At 48.7% G+C, this 16,394-nt stretch overlaps 1 protein-coding gene across 2 annotated transcripts in view; it reads left to right on the top strand.

Annotated features, from left to right (window-relative positions):
• Positions 1-8,313, top strand: part of hid1a (HID1 domain containing a) — a 118,329-nt gene extending 110,016 nt beyond the window's left edge. For both annotated transcript variants that reach the window (XM_080209234.1, XM_080209233.1), the window contains 3 exons: positions 897-988; positions 3,753-3,911; positions 7,471-8,313. In XM_080209234.1, the coding sequence (XP_080065360.1) occupies positions 897-988; positions 3,753-3,911; positions 7,471-7,534 (315 nt within the window). In that variant the 3' untranslated portion in view covers positions 7,535-8,313. The remainder of the gene's footprint in view (positions 1-896; positions 989-3,752; positions 3,912-7,470) is intronic.
• Positions 8,314-16,394: the final 8,081 nt, after the last annotated feature.

The raw sequence follows: 16,394 nt of genomic DNA, 5'->3' as shown, positions 1-16,394 counted from the left end.
AGCTCCAACAACACTCAAGAAGCTTAACACCATCCAGGGTAGAGCAGCCCGTTTGGTTAGACTCCATCCACAAACATCCCTCTACCAGTGACAGCCGTGAGCACCATCTACTGCAGGAGCTCACCAAGGCTCCTTAGGCAGCACCTTCTAAACCCACGACCACCACCATCTAGAAGGCCGAAGGCAGCAGATATCTGGGAATGCTACCACATGGAGGTTCCCCTCCAAGTCACTCACCATCCTGATTTGGAAATATTTCACTTTTCCTTCATTGTCGCTGGGTCAAAATCTTGAAACACTCCCTCTAACAGCACTGTGGGTGTACCTGTGCCTCAGGGATTGAACACTTCAAGAAAGCAACTCATCACCACCTTCTCGGGGGTAATTAGGGTTGGACAATAAATGCTGGTCTAGACAACAATGCTCATATCCCACAAATGAATAATTTAAATAAATCTGGGCTCCCACTTATCCTTATTGAAGTTCTCTGTTGGCCTACACTGGTCTAGTTATGTGTCTGAGACAGCTGCCTGCGTAAGTGTGAAGGCAGTTTCCTTGTAAATGAGATGAACCTGTGGGTTGTATTAGGATGGCTTTGTGCTGATTATTATCGAACCCACCAATAATAATTTCCAATCTCATGGCTTGGAGCAAAGATCGTTGAGGTGGAGGGGGAGAGTGTCACCCTGTGAAATGTTGTTAGTTTCTAACCAGAGCCCCACTTCTGACCTTATGATGGCAGGTAGGTCGTTTGACCTTGTTGCTGATTCTATGTTGATGGTCTGTGTCTGGAGTTTAACCCTTTGGAGTTTGCTGTGTTGTTTAATTGTCTGTGCACGTGTGCCCTTGCATGTTGACTAACCCTGCCCTCACTGTGTGTGACATTTAACCTGCAGGTAATATCATGGAAGTCCAAACTCCCCCTACAAACAATCATGCGTCTGTTGCAAGTTTTGGTCCCACAAGTGGAGAAGATTTGCATTGACAAGTAAGCATGCGCACTAACAGGCTGCAGGATGGGTGTCTCTGGCTTCTCGCACTCTTGAGAGATATAATGATAAAATCACTGCTTGAGAGATGGCAGCATGAATGTCTCTTATTGTTAGCCCGTTATGAAACCAATTAAATCTTGCACCTTGTCAAACTTTATTTTAACCCGATGGCTACCATTTGGTTGGTGTTCCTGTGGTAATGGTTCTTATTACGGTGAGTCTTTCCTTAATAACAGCCCTGCAGTCAACTTGATAAAATGTTGGAAAAGTAGCAGTTAGTGTGCTCAGCCTTTAATTCACTGCATTAGAGACCCAAGAGAACCAGATTACACGGTGGTCCCTCTGATAGCTTACTGTCCGAGGCAGCACCAGAACTGCTGGTCACTGATTTGGTTATCAGTCGATGCCGAGGGAGCTTGTTCTCAGTCAGAGTGACCTAGGTGGTAGGACTGTGCTCCATGCTCCCAGTGTAGATAGTATGACTGTCTGTAATTGGGGAGGGGGGGGTTCTTGCTCCTGACACCAGCTCCTTCTCACCAAAGCTGTGCATTTGTACTTGGGTGCTGGGAGAGGGCTAAACTGGGCCTGAGAACACTCCCTATTTTTGGATAGTCAAGCTCCATCCCCTGTGCACTGTCCAGACTCATTCTGAAAGGAGATACACTGGGTCAGAGATATCAGTAGCTTCAGGACAAAGAGAGGTGAGAATAAAAGACGGTAGAATACAGGGTTTAACTTGTTGTGCAAGGTGATCTGCTCCAGGGAAAAGATCATTCCACCAAGAAAATAGATCCCCATTGCATTACTAAAGGCACTGAGATTGTAAAAGGGGAGGCTACGTGGAAAAGGAGATGAACCTGCCCCACCCCTTTAAAACAATAAATAAATTTCAAACCTGTGAATTATTCTGTCTTTGAATTGAGTATGAATTTCCAATTCGGAATGAGAAAAGATGGATTTGCGCATCTAGTTTCATAGTCAGGGGAGATGACAGTGGTTTTGTCACTAGACTAGTGATTCGGAGAGCCAGCGTGATGCTCTGGGGATCCCAGGTTCGAGTCCTATCATGGCAGCTGATGAAATTTGATGTCAATATAAATCTAAAACCAGAAGTCTGAAGATGACCATGAAACCATTGTTGATTATCATAAACACCCATCTGGTTCACTAACGTCCTTTAGGGAAGGAAATCTGCCATCCTTACCTGGTCTGGCCTACGTGTGAGTCTACAGCCACAGCAATGTGGTTCAGTCTTAACACACTTCTGAAATGGTGAGACGCTCAGTTCAAGAGCAATTAGGGGATGGGCAATAAACGCAGGCCCAATTTATCTAACAAATTTAAGAAATGTGTTATCAGCTCAATATCGAATAGAGCTTGTTGCTGGTGACCTCCCTCCCTCGCCGTCACTCGGTGACCTCCCTCCCTCGCCGTCACTCGGTAGCCTCCCTCCCTCGCCGTCACTCGGTGGCCTCCCTCCCTCGCCGTCACTCGGTGACCTCCCTCCCTCGCCGTCACTCGGTGACCTCCCTCCCTCGCCGTCACTCGGTAGCCTCCCTCCCTCGCCGTCACTCGGTGACCTCCCTCCCTCGCCGTCACTCGGTGACCTCCCTCCCTCGCCGTCACTCGATAGCCTCCCTCCCTCGCCGTCACTCGGTGACCTCCCTCCCTCGCCGTCACTCGGTGACCTCCCTCCCTCGCCGTCACTCGATAGCCTCCCTCCCTCGCCGTCACTCAGTGACCTCCCTCCCTCGCCGTCACTCGATAGCCTCCCTCCCTCGCCGTCACTCGGTGACCTCCCTCCCTCGCCGTCACTCGATAGCCTCCCTCCCTCGCCGTCACTCGGTGACCTCCCTCCCTCGCCGTCACTCGATAGCCTCCCTCCCTCGCCGTCACTCGGTAGCCTCCCTCCCTCGCCGTCACTCGGTAGCCTCCCTCCCTCGCCGTCACTCGGTAGCCTCCCTCCCTCGCCGTCACTCGGTAGCCTCCCTCCCTCGCCGTCACTCGGTAGCCTCCCTCCCTCGCCGTCACTCGGTAGCCTCCCTCCCTCGCCGTCACTCGGTAGCCTCCCTCCCTCGCCGTCACTCGGTAGCCTCCCTCCCTCGCCGTCACTCGGTAGCCTCCCTCCCTCGCCGTCACTCGGTAGCCTCCCTCCCTCGCCGTCACTCGGTAGCCTCCCTCCCTCGCCGTCACACTCGGTAGCCTCCCTCCCTCGCCGTCACTCGGTAGCCTCCCTCCCTCGCCGTCACTCGGTAGCCTCCCTCCCAGCACCTGTGTATCTTCTTTGCCATTACTCCAGCTCCCTCAGCCTGCCCCTCGCCCAGCGCTCTGTGTAACTGACTGTATATCAATTAGTATTATCAGTTTGTTCACAGTTAGGGACTGGTTGTTTTAAGGTACTGCCCTTGTGTTAGGAAGGGAGAAAGCTGTATCGTGTTGAAAATTGCAATTGCAATTATTGGCTGTAATATCCTCAAGAGATAAACAGTTAAACAAAACCCTCATGTACAAAACTGGGGATGAAGAAAGCCATTCAGCTCCTCAAAGCAGTTTCTCCATTCATGGTTTTTGACTCTTGTTTCCTTTGTCGAACAAAACTATCAATCTCCATTTTGACATTTGTAATTGGTGCAGTAATGTCACCGCCCAGGTAGCTGTGTCCTGACAGAACGAGGTGGGGAGGTAACGGCAGGGGTGTGGGGAGAGTTAACACTGCGATTAAAAACCTGCAGAGTGTGATCTGTTCCTGTTTGAATGCAGAGGTTTGACGGATGAGTCGGAGATCCTGAAGTTCCTGCAGCATGGCACACTGGTGGGATTACTGCCTGTGCCACATCCCATCCTCATTCGCAAATACCAAGCTAACTCTGGCACTGCCATGTGGTTCCGCACCTACATGTGGGGAGTCATTTACCTGAGGTGAGCAGCTCGTTACCACCTGGTATGTTGTCTTCTGAAGAAATGGTGTGGAATTCTCAGACTGTGTTCACCTGGACTTATAGTGACCCAGTTTATACATCCTGCCCTCCTGGAACTTGTGTTTACTCTTTACACAAGAAACATAACACAAGCAGGATGTTCAATCCATAGAGTTTGTGCTTGTGTTAATGCTCCACTTGGACCTCCCACTTTTCCTCATCTCAATCTGCCATTGGAATCACCTACGGTATTCCCTTCTCCCTCAATAGCCTGTCCGGCTTCCCCTTAAATCATAAAATCCCTACAATTCAGAAGGAGGTCATTCAGCCCATCAAATCTGTACTGATAACGATCCCACCCAAACCCTATCCCTGTAACACCACGTTTACTCTTAGTCCCTCGACAATAAGAGTCTATTAAGTGTGGCCAATCAACCTAACCCACGCATCTTCGGACTGTGGGAGGAAACCCGTGCAGACACGGGGAGAATGTGCAGACTCCACACAGACAGTGACCCAAACTGGGGATCGAACCACGGTCTCTGGCACTGTGAGGCAGCAGTGCTAACCAGAGCCCAAAAATCCAATTGGATTTCTTGGTGACTATTTTATGTTGATGGCCTCTGGTTATGGTCTTCCGTACAAGTGGAGTGTCCACTCTATTAAAACGTTTCAGCATTTTAAACTCCAGTTAGGTCACCCCAGCAGCCTTCCTTTTTCAAGAGATGAAACCCATTCTGCCAATTCTGATGTGTAAACTCATTCATTTCTGGTATTGTCCCTGTAAACCTTCTCTGACTCTCTCCACTGTCTCTATAACCTTTTATAATGTGGAGACCAGAACTGCACTAAAGTTCAATACAGGTTTCGCATAATTTCCACCCAGAAATAAAGCATAGTGCATACTTTGTTTTTTTAAATGGCCTTGCTAATCTATGAGACATATTTTAGATTGATGTATTTGTACAGTGAGATCCCTGTGTTCCTCTTGTCCACCTAGACTCTCATTTTCCAAATAACAAATCTATTCTGCCTACCAACACGTACCACCTCACATTTATCTTAATTTGCCAATTATTTGCCCATTGTGCGAGTTTATTAATGTCCAGCTGTAACTTATTGCTGTCCCCCTCAAGTATTGACCATGTCTCATTGCCTCTGCCCCCAACCTAAACCAATCACTCTATGACCCTTGTTGTCGTGTCAGAAATATGGCTGTTAATTTGTACACAAGACCCATAAGCAGCAGTGAGATTAATGACCACATAACTTGTTTCAGAGCTACTGTTGGAGGGATACTTATTGACTGGGACATAAAAACTAGGAGCTAACATCGGCAATTCAGCCTCTCGAGCCTGCTCCACCATTCAATATGATTATGGCTGATCTCATCTCAGCTTCACCTCCACTTTCCTTCCCGTTCACCATTATCCTCCAAACCCATTTCTAATTAAAAATCTGCCTGCCCCTTCTTTAAATTTACTCACTGTCCCGGAGTCCACTGCACTCTGGGGTGGCGGATTCTACAGATTCGTGACCCTTTGAGCAAAATAATTTCTCCTCATTTCTGTTTTAAATCTGCCACCCTTCATTCTAAAACTTTGACCTCTTGTCCCACAAGAGGAAACATCCTCTCTCCATCTACTTTTTCAATACCTTTCACCAGCTTCTCATTCTTCGCACTCCAGGGGGTATTGGCCTAAACTGCCCAATCTCTCTTCATAAGACAAACCCCTCATCTCTGGAATCAATCTAGTGAACCTCCTCTGAACCACCTCCAATACAACTCCATCCCTCCTCAGGTAAGGGGACCAAAACTGTACACAATATTCCAGGTGCTGTCTGACCAATGCCTTGTAGAGTTGCAGAAAAATGCCCATACTTTTATACTCTATTCCTTTAGCTATAAATGCCAAAATTTCATTTGTTTTCCTTATTACCTACTGTACCTGCATGCTAGTTTTCTGCACTTGTGCACGAGGACGCCCAGATCGTTCTGCACCGAGGCATCTCAAAAGTTTCTTTCCATTTATATAACGTTACCTTTCTGTTTTTCTGATGAAAATGGATAACATCATACTTATCCACATTAAACTCCATCTGCCATGTTTTGTCCCACTCACTTAACCTATCTGTATCAATATGTAAATTTTTTATTTTATTATCACAATTTATTATCCCACCTATTTTAGTGTCGTCTGCAAATTTGGCTATAGCGCCTACAATCCCTGCGTCCAGATAATTAATATAGATTCTGAATAGTTGGTGCCCGAGGACTGAACCCTGTGGCACCTCACTTGTTGCAGCTTGCCAACCAGAAAAAGACCCATTTATGCCAACTCTCTGCTTTCTGTTGATTAGCCAATCCTCTATCTAAGATAATAAATTACCCCTAACCCCATGTGAATTAACTTTGTGTATTAACTATTTGTGCAGCACCTTATCAAATACCTACTGGAATTCCAGATATATCACACCTACGGGATCCTCATTATCTACTTTGCTTGTTACATCTTTGAAGAACTCAAGCAAATTAGTCAAACATAATTTACCCTTCATAAAACCATGACTCTGATGGATTGTGTTTTGACTAAATGTTCTGTTATTACTTCCTTAATAATGGATTCTAACCATTTCCCCACAGCAGGTGCTAAACTAACTGGTCTGTACTTTCCCACATTTTGCCTCCCTCCCTCTTTGAATAAGGGTATCATTTTAGTATTTTTCAATCCACTGGAACCTTTGCTTTGTCCAGGGAATTTTAGAATATTAGAACCAAGTATCCACTATCTCTGCTGTCTCTTCCTTTAAGACCTTAAGATCGAGGCCATCGAGCCCTGGGTCTTGCCTGATCCCAGTAGTTTGTTGAGTATTATTTCCCTTTTGATGATGATTGTTCTATGTTCCTTCCTTTCTATTATCTCTGCATTGCCTGTTACTATTGGACTGGTCCTAGTGTTAAACTGAGACAAAATACACCATTTCTGTGTTCCCCGTTATTAACCCTCCAGTCTCATCTTCCAAGGGTCCAACACTCACTTTAGCTACTCTCTCCCCTTTTATATACTGATAGAAGGGGAATTTCACAGTAACTTCATTTCATAAGCCTTACTTGTGACTAATAAAGAAACTTTAAATTTAAGCTTTTGCTATCCTTTTTTATATTTTGTGCTACTTTTCTTTCTTAATTTATCTCCGCTCTTTTTATTATGTTTTTTAGTGACCCTTTGTTGATCTTTATAATGTCTCAATCTTCCAGCCTGCCACTGGCCTTTGCAACATGTTATGCCTTAGTTTTTATCTTTATTTTATCTTCACCTTCCTTGCTTAGCCATGGATGCTTCTTTTCTCTCTTACAACCTTTCCTTCTTGGAAGATAAATGGAGGCGATCCTTTCAGATTAGTGCGGTGGGATCTCTTCTGTCCACCAAAATTGTCCTTGACTCGCCTGATGAGATTGTCACGTAGGTCAATAATGTCAGGGCAGCGACATATATTTTCCAATGAGGACTGTACGAGTGAGTTACCCTCATTTTGACCTTTTCTGTTTGTTTCCACAGGAATGTTGACCCTCCCATCTGGTATGACACAGATGTGAAGCTCTTTGAAATTCAACGGGTCTAAGCGGAAAACTGGAAACAAGAAGACACATTTTTTTGGCCAAATTTCTTTCCATTTTAACTCTCAATCTGACAGCTGGTTTCTGAATGTCTTTATCTAAACTCACCTTACCTGCGCTGCGCACCCACTGCTGCCGCAAGCAGTGTGCCCGACACAGTTGTGGGCAGAGCCTAACACTGACTGAGCCAAAGGCACCCCCCCGTCCCAGCCACTGACCAAAGGACTGACCAACCTGAGCCAGACACTGCATTCCACCCCCCTCAAACATTCTCCTGGTCTCTCACCCCCTCACTGGTCTGTGTCTGGAGCTGTGAGGTAGACTGTATTGTCACAACTAAATGAAAGGCAGCAGTTCTTCACTCAACTCCTCAATGTTTATTTTGATACAGAACTTTGTCACCTCCACAAGCTCTCCAGACAACTGCATCAGTGTCCCTGAGTCAGGGTGATGAGAAAATCTCCCCAGCCCTCAGTGACAGCTCCCCTTGTCTCTCCAATGGAAACTGGATGTTGGATGAGCACAGGCAGCAGCTGTGATGCCTTCCATGGTCAAATAGCTGTTGACAAAGGAGGCCATGGCTTCTGGTGATAGCGGGCGTGTGCGTGTAACACAATTGTTTAACAACAGCCTGACCTGGAATTTTAAGGGAAGGGTTGAACTTTTTAAAACAGCCAAGTGTGTCGCTATCCATGCCCCACAGACTGCCCTGAATGGCCACGAGGGTGAGAAGAATGTGGGAACCTGGGAGGGGGAGTGTCTGAGGGAGCGGGGGCGGAGTGTCTGAGGGAAGAACAAAGTCTCTGAGGGGGGGGGGGCGAGTGTCTGAGGGAGCGGAGTGTCTGAGGGAGGGGGGCGGAGTGTCTGAGGGAGGGGGGCGGAGTGTCTGAGGGAGGGGGCGGAGTGTCTGAGGGAGGGGGGCGGAGTGTCTGAGGGAGGGGGGCGGAGTGTCTGAGGGAGGGGGGCGGAGTGTCTGAGGGAGGGGGCGGAGTGTCTGAGGGAGGGGGGCGGAGTGTCTGAGGGAGGGGGGCGGAGTGTCTGAGGGAGGGGGGCGGAGTGTCTGAGGGAGGGGGGCGGAGTGTCTGAGGGAGGGGGGCGGAGTGTCTGAGGGAGGGGGGCGGAGTGTCTGAGGGAGGGGGGCGGAGTGTCTGAGGGAGGGGGCGGAGTGTCTGAGGGAGGGGGGCGGAGTGTCTGAGGGAGGGGGGCGGAGTGTCTGAGGGAGGGGGGGCGGAGTGTCTGAGGGAGGGGGGCGGAGTGTCTGAGGGAGGGGGGCGGAGTGTCTGAGGGAGGGGGGCGGAGTGTCTGAGGGAGGGGGCGGAGTGTCTGAGGGAGGGGGCGGAGTGTCTGAGGGAGGGGGCGGAGTGTCTGAGGGAGGGGGCGGAGTGTCTGAGGGAGGGGGCGGAGTGTCTGAGGGAGGGGGCGGAGTGTCTGAGGGAGGGGGCGGAGTGTCTGAGGGTTGGGGAGGTGGGAGCAACAGCAGGAAATCGATCTTGGTGTTCTGGCCGGGATTCTTCCGTTTGGCAGTGTTTGATCTCAGTTTGTCCTTGTATTTTTTCAGTGTCAAACTACTTGCTCACTTCACTCTCTCTCTGCTGACTGCGATATTGAGGAAACATTGTGTAAACCACACGTTAACCAGCTGAGTTTGTCTCAGCTTATCTCACACTGCAGTCACATCCTTACTGTTTATATATTAAATGTCTCCCACTTATAACACTGGTTGATGTAGATGTTAAATAGAATATTTGCTAATGAAGTTTAGTGAACTATTTATACTGCAGGCTGTCACTGGATTGCTTTAGCTTACTGGCAGTGTACTACTGAATTTAATAATGAACTTACACTCTGAAAAAGTGAGATCTCCTCAAACTGCAGCCATTCTGATGGAGCCACCCACTAACCAGCCCTTACTGCCCCTCGGATCAGGGCCAGTGGCCCTCCTCCAGCTTACTACAACCCCGCTTGAACCTTGCAGTCTGCCAATCTGCTGTCCCTGTTCTTCCGGTCCCTTCAGTCCTCCCGCTTGATGTCAGGTTTAAATGTCTTATGCTCCCATTTATTAAACTGTCCCCCTCCCCTCCCCACTTCCCCTCCCCACTTCCCCTCCCCACTTCCCCTCCCCACTTCCCCTCCCCACTTCCCCTCCCCACTTCCCCTCCCCACTTCCCCTCCCCACTTCCCCTCCCCACTTCCCCTCCCCACTTCCCCTCCCCACTTCCCGTCCCCCTCCCCTCCCCACTTCCCGTCCCCCTCCCCTCCCCACTTCCCGTCCCCCTCCCCTCCCCACTTCCCGTCCCCCTCCCCTCCCCACTTCCCGTCCCCCTCCCCTCCCCACTTCCCGTCCCCCTCCCCTCCCCACTTCCCGTCCCCCTCCCCTCCCCACTTCCCGTCCCCCTCCCCTCCCCACTTCCCGTCCCCCTCCCCTCCCCACTTACCGTCCCCCTCCCCTCCCCACTTACCGTCCCCCTCTGCCGTTCCCGCTCGCTCTGTTCTCTGCCGTTCCCGCTCGCTCTGTTCTCTGCCGTTCCCGCTCGCTCTGTTCTCTGCCGTTCCCGCTCGCTCTGTTCTCTGCCGTTCCCGCTCGCTCTGTTCTCTGCCGTTCCCGCTCGCTCTGTTCTCTGCCGTTCCCGCTCGCTCTGTTCTCTGCCGCTCCCGCTCGCTCTGTTCTCTGCCGTTCCCGCTCGCTCTGTTCTCTGCCGTTCCCGCTCGCTCTGTTCTCTGCCGTTCCCGCTCGCTCTGTTCTCTGCCGTTCCCGCTCGCTCTGTTCTCTGCCGTTCCCGCTCGCTCTGTTCTCTGCCGTTCCCGCTCGCTCTGTTCTCTGCCGCTCCCGCTCGCTCTGTTCTCTGCCGTTCCCGCTCGCTCTGTTCTCTGCCGCTCCCGCTCGCTCTGTTCTCTGCCGTTCCCGCTCGCTCTGTTCTCTGCCGTTCCCGCTCGCTCTGTTCTCTGCCGCTCCCGCTCGCTCTGTTCTCTGCCGCTCCCGCTCGCTCTGTTCTCTGCCGTTCCCGCTCGCTCTGTTCTCTGCCGCTCCCGCTCGCTCTGTTCTCTGCCGTTCCCGCTCGCTCTGTTCTCTGCCGTTCCCGCTCGCTCTGTTCTCTGCCGTTCCCGCTCGCTCTGTTCTCTGCCGTTCCTGCTCGCTCTGTTCTCTGCCGTTCCCGCTCGCTCTGTTCTCTGCCGTTCCCGCTCGCTCTGTTCTCTGCCGCTCCCGCTCGCTCTGTTCTCTGCCGCTCCCGCTCGCTCTGTTCTCTGCCGCTCCCGCTCGCTCTGTTCTCTGCCGTTCCCGCTCGCTCTGTTCTCTGCCGCTCCCGCTCGCTCTGTTCTCTGCCGTTCCCGCTCGCTCTGTTCTCTGCCGTTCCCGCTCGCTCTGTTCTCTGCCGCTCCCGCTCGCTCTGTTCTCTGCCGTTTCTGCTCGCTCTGTTCTCTGCCGTTCCCGCTCGCTCTGTTCTCTGCCGTTCCCGCTCGCTCTGTTCTCTGCCGTTCCCGCTCGCTCTGTTCTCTGCCGTTCCCGCTCGCTCTGTTCTCTGCCGTTCCCGCTCGCTCTGTTCTCTGCCGTTCCCGCTCGCCCTGTTCTCTGCCGCTCCCGCTCGCTCTGTTCTCTGCCGTTCCCGCTCGCTCTGTTCTCTGCCGTTCCCGCTCGCTCTGTTCTCTGCCGCTCCCGCTCGCTCTGTTCTCTGCCGTTCCCGCTCGCTCTGTTCTCTGCCGTTCCCGCTCGCTCTGTTCTCTGCCGTTCCCGCTCGCCCTGTTCTCTGCCGCTCCCGCTCGCCCTGTTCTCTGCCGCTCCCGCTCGCTCTGTTCTCTGCCGTTCCCGCTCGCTCTGTTCTCTGCCGTTCCCGCTCGCTCTGTTCTCTGCCGTTCCCGCTCGCTCTGTTCTCTGCCGCTCCCGCTCGCTCTGTTCTCTGCCGTTCCCGCTCGCTCTGTTCTCTGCCGTTCCCGCTCGCTCTGTTCTCTCCTTTCCAGAGTTTAGTTTATAAGAATTATCAGCTCTAAATAAACACAGTTGTGTTTTCATAGTTCAAGAATGATCCTGCATGGAGGAGGCCATTCAGCCCATTTGTGCCTGTGCTAGCTCTTTGAAAGAGCTGTCCAATAAGTTGCATTCTCCCTGCTCTGTCCCTGTAGTCCTGCAAATTTATTCTTTTCAATACATTTTTAAAGGAAATCATTAAAAAGCGCCCCCAACTTTTCAGTTAGTACAATTCAGAACTCGTCAAATGCCTCACCCACTACTCTTTTTGCTGATTGTCTCAACAGTTAGTAACAATTTAAAATGCTCACCATTGTGAAAGCCTAGTGATAACACAGCTCAGAGTATTCTGTCACTCTATGTATGACACACAGACACTAACTGTAATCTTAAAAAACACTGAGGAATTTCAGGAATCTAATTATAAAAAGCCCAGAAAAAACTGAATAGTGACCTTGAATGTACCGTTAAGTTGATTTTTTTTTCCACTCTTCTTAGAGTATTGTTTCACAGATACATGGGCATATCAGAAATCCACTGTTTCCAGTACTCTAGGGTGTGCTCTGTATAGTCTGGTGAGTGAATACACTGCCCAGCCTATCTCTGTTGAACCACACACATCAGGAAAGTCCTAAGTTTCATGAACTCGTTTGGGACATTAACCAACAGCAACCGGAGCAGTGACCCTAGACTAAGGAGGTGGGGAGTTACTGTGGATTCATTGGCCACGTAGATAGGAACTGTAACTCCAGCACCTTGGTGCTGCACCTGCCCTGGCAGTGTATATGCAACAGTGTAGAAGGAACTTTACTCCATCTCTGGTCCATGCTGTACCTGTTCTTGGGAATGTTTGATGCTGTCACTGGCTGCCTAGAATGGTTAATGCTCCATCCACCAACACTAACATCTCTCACCTAATGAACAGAAGTTTTAAATGTTTTTAAAATGTTATTACTTGGGGACAGTTAGTGTCCTGGTTCCTGTATTGTACAGGAGCCTGTCCCGTGGTCTATGGTGGTGTTTGACTCCATTGTGTTCCTGACTCAGTACCTGATGTTAACAGATATGTAATAGCACTTTAGAAAGCACTTCATTGTTGTAATTTAAGGAATCTTAAAGGGCAAGGATTCTCTGCAAGTAAACTGTTTGAATTTACTTTGCTGTAGAATTACCTTTTCCTTTAAGGGCCCAGTATCTATCTATCTATCGGTCTAGTTTTTTTGCAAAGTTACACAATTCTTATTTATATTGTCTCCTAAGTGATGCTATCTGTACTCTTTACATGTATTGTTCACACACTGTTCTCATTATTTAAAAAAATAAATTCTTTAAAGAGCGCAGCAGAATTAAAGGCTGCAGGTCTTATTTCCCAGGGGTTGTTGTACTCCATTAATTTGGTTAGTAGTACTGCTACTCGCATTTGTCCAAAGGAAATCCCCTGTGTAACATTGTGCTGTGTCGGTACCTTCCAGCTCCTGTTCTGCCCTGCGTGCTGCTGACCTAGGGAAGGACATCTCCTGCTTCTGGTTGCCATTCAGTAACTCCCCATAAAAAGATGAATTGAGGAGGAGGGCAGGGATATACTTCGGGGTCTGATATTTCACTGAAGAAGAGTGAGCAGCTGTCCACATGAAAGAGAGGCATTGTGAGTATGGAGGCTCTCGTGTAATCCTACCCAACGTTGCCAGCACCTACAAGCGAAGATGGGCAGACTCGAGCATACTGTTCCAGATGTTTGCCCCATTCGAGGTATGGAATAATTGGGTCTGACAGATGGCTATAGGCTGAGGATGGAGCATCGTAACCCACAAACTGCAATCAGTAAGGATAGGCAACACTGTCTCCTCCACAATCATCCTCAACACTGGTGCCCTACAAGGCTGTGTTCTTAGCCCCCGTACTATCCTCCTTATACATCTCTCGCTCTGTGGCCAAATTCCCCTCCAACTCAATTTTCACGTTTGCTGACGACACCAGTGTAAGTCTCAAACAATGTCGAGACAGAGTACAGAATGAGATAGAGAATCTGGTGAACGGGTGTGACGACAATAACCCCTCCCTCAATGTCAACAAAACGAAGGAGATAGTCATCGACTTCAGGAAGCGTAGTGGAGAACATGCCTCTGTCTGCATCACTGGGGATGAAGGTGAAATGGTCGAGAGCTTCAAGTTTCTAGGTATTCAGATCACCACAACCTGTTTCCACCCATACCAACGCTACAGTTAAGAAAACCCACCAATGCCTCCTTTCTCAGGAGGCTAAGGAAATTTGGCATATCCGCAATGACTCTCAGCAACTTGTATAGATGCACCATAGAAAGCACTCTTTCTGGTTGTATCACAGCTTGGTATGGGCTCCTGCTCTGCCCAAGACTGCAAAAAACTAGAAAGGGTCATGAATGAAGCCCAGTCCATCACACAAACCAGCCTCCCATCCATTGACTCTGTCTACACTTCCCACTACTTCGGAAAAGCAGCCGGCATAATTAAGGACCCCAGGAGCCCTGAACATATTCTCTTCCACCTTCTTCCATTGGGAAGAACATACAAAAGTCTGAGGAGATGTACCAACCAACTCAAGAACAGCTTGATGGAGAGCATTATCCAGTAGTGACACAGAAAGAGGTAGGGTTTGGAGGGGTGGAGGGAAGGGGATGCGGGTAGGGTAGGATACAAGGAAGTGATCAGAGATGGCCTTCTCTATGATAAAGGGAGTAGTGAGGCCATATTAGTGAGATCAAAGGGGATAACTGTGCATGTGGATGGGCGAGATGTTGAGGAAGAGATTTAAGAAGGGTAGACAACTTAGAAAAGAGATCAAGAAGAGTTGAGATACAAATCGAAATTGCCAAGTTTCACAGTGCAGGGACTGAGGGAAGAAAGCAGAGAAGATTCTCAATGAGAAACTTGGTGTCTTATTTGGGTGAAGAATGTAGAAGAAGGTTATTAACTGAGGGGTGGAGAAAGATGAGATCCTCAAAAGAGGAGAAAGTACCAGAGGATTAGAAAGACAGACCAGGGTATGATTTGGTGATAAAGGTCACCACTGCAGTGGTTTGAATGGGACAAATGGTGGAACACATAGCCAGGCGGGAAAACTTCTTTGAGAAAGAGTGTTATCAACACTCAGGCCACGTCTCTGTCTTGGCCATGATGTCATTGTGAACATCCATAATAAGCATGTTGGATGGAAAGGGAGGGGTCTTGTTCACAAGCATGTGTAGATTTTGGAAAAAGATACAGAGAGGGCATTGATAACTACCAGCTCAATGAGTCAGTGCACTGGGATTGGCACAGATTGCAACATTTATCAGATCTTTGCATTTCAGAGCTGTCAAATCTCTTAGCATCAAACATTTACTAGATCTCTGGATGCAATGTTCAACACTTTTATTTCCATGTAGACTCTGGAAGCTACTGAGTGTGGGGTGGAACATCTGTCAGACCTCTGGATGCATGGGGCAATATCTGTCTAAACTTTGATATGATGTTGGCTCTATGACAGATCTGTATGCAGCATTTATACATCATTTTCCGTGTGTAGGATCTGACAGGAAATTTGGCATGTCAGTTATGACTCTTATCAACTTTTACAGAATGCCCCATAGAAAGCATCCTTTCCAGATGTATCACAGCCTGGGTATGGCTCCTGCTCTGCCCGAGACAGCAATAAACTACAAAGGGTTGTGAATGAAGCCAAATCCATCACGCAAACAAGCCTTCCATCCATTGACTCTGTCCACACTTCCCACTGTCTCGGAAAAGCAGCCGGCATAATTAAGGGCCCCACGCATCCCCTTACACCTTCTTCTATCGGGTAAAAGGTATAAAAACCTGAGGACACGTACCAACAGACTCAAGAACAGCTTCTTCCCTGCTGCCGTCAGACTTTTGAACGGACCTACCTTGCATTAAGTTGATCTTTCTCTACACCCTAGCTATGACTTTAACACTACATTCTGCACTCTCTTGTTTCCTTCTCTGAATGTTATGCTTTGTATAGTACGCAAGAAACAATACTTTTCACCGTATGTTAATACATGTGACAATAATAAAAAGGTCGGAGTGTAGACTTTGTTTGATATGTGGGTTTAGAGATCATCTTCAGATATTGGCATGAAGAATCCATCACCAACCAGATCTGTAAGAGTAGGATTGATGCACTAAGATATCTTACGGGTTTGAATATGTCAGATTTTACAGTGTCGACAGATCTTTCAGATTCTTGCTGCAGGTTCCATTATCTGTCAGGTGCTAATATCTCTCATTATGTATTCAGCAACATTTAGTCTAACTTCTGTCTCTATTAGTGTTTTTGGTGTAGAATCAAATCTTTCTCTGATGTTTGGCTGCAGTCTCTCTGGGTGCATGCTTCAGTACCTAGGGTGCTGGTTGGTGAGATCAAGATTCCTGCTGGTGATGCTCCGTGTTCTGGGTTTCTGCTCCTAATTGTTCTGCTGACAAAGATCCCTAGCAAGGGCCAGGATCAAACCTGGAACAGGCACAAGACTTCTACTTTCCATGCCCCCTGTAATCTTATCAGTCTGGCACATTATGAACAGTGGCCAACTTGGGTTCGTTTGGATGTACCTAAGGGAAAGTATAATATACTTCGACAACAATAATCTGTTTAAGAAATAATATTTATTAGAAATATTAACAGAAACTTTAGGATCAAATATATTGACTCAAGTTTACAAGCCAACCCTCCCTCGATTAGTATCACCTTGGACTGTACAAGCTCTTGGTAACAATATCCTTCCTAAGTGTACAGAGGGTGGAGAGAGTCGCTGCAGACTCGATGAGCTGGATGGCCTCCTTCTGCACTGTAAGGATTCTATAATTCCAGAATGCTGGATTGCTGAGTATAGTACAGGGAATAGTCCTGGATGATAACGAAGATT

The sequence above is a fragment of the Carcharhinus amblyrhynchos genome, chromosome 21 (assembly GCF_965287045.1).
Source record: "Carcharhinus amblyrhynchos chromosome 21, sCarAmb.v2.hapA, whole genome shotgun sequence".
Classification (NCBI taxonomy): domain Eukaryota; kingdom Metazoa; phylum Chordata; class Chondrichthyes; order Carcharhiniformes; family Carcharhinidae; genus Carcharhinus; species Carcharhinus amblyrhynchos.
Note: the sequence above shows the minus strand (reverse complement) of the source record. Positions and strands in the feature narration are given on the sequence as shown.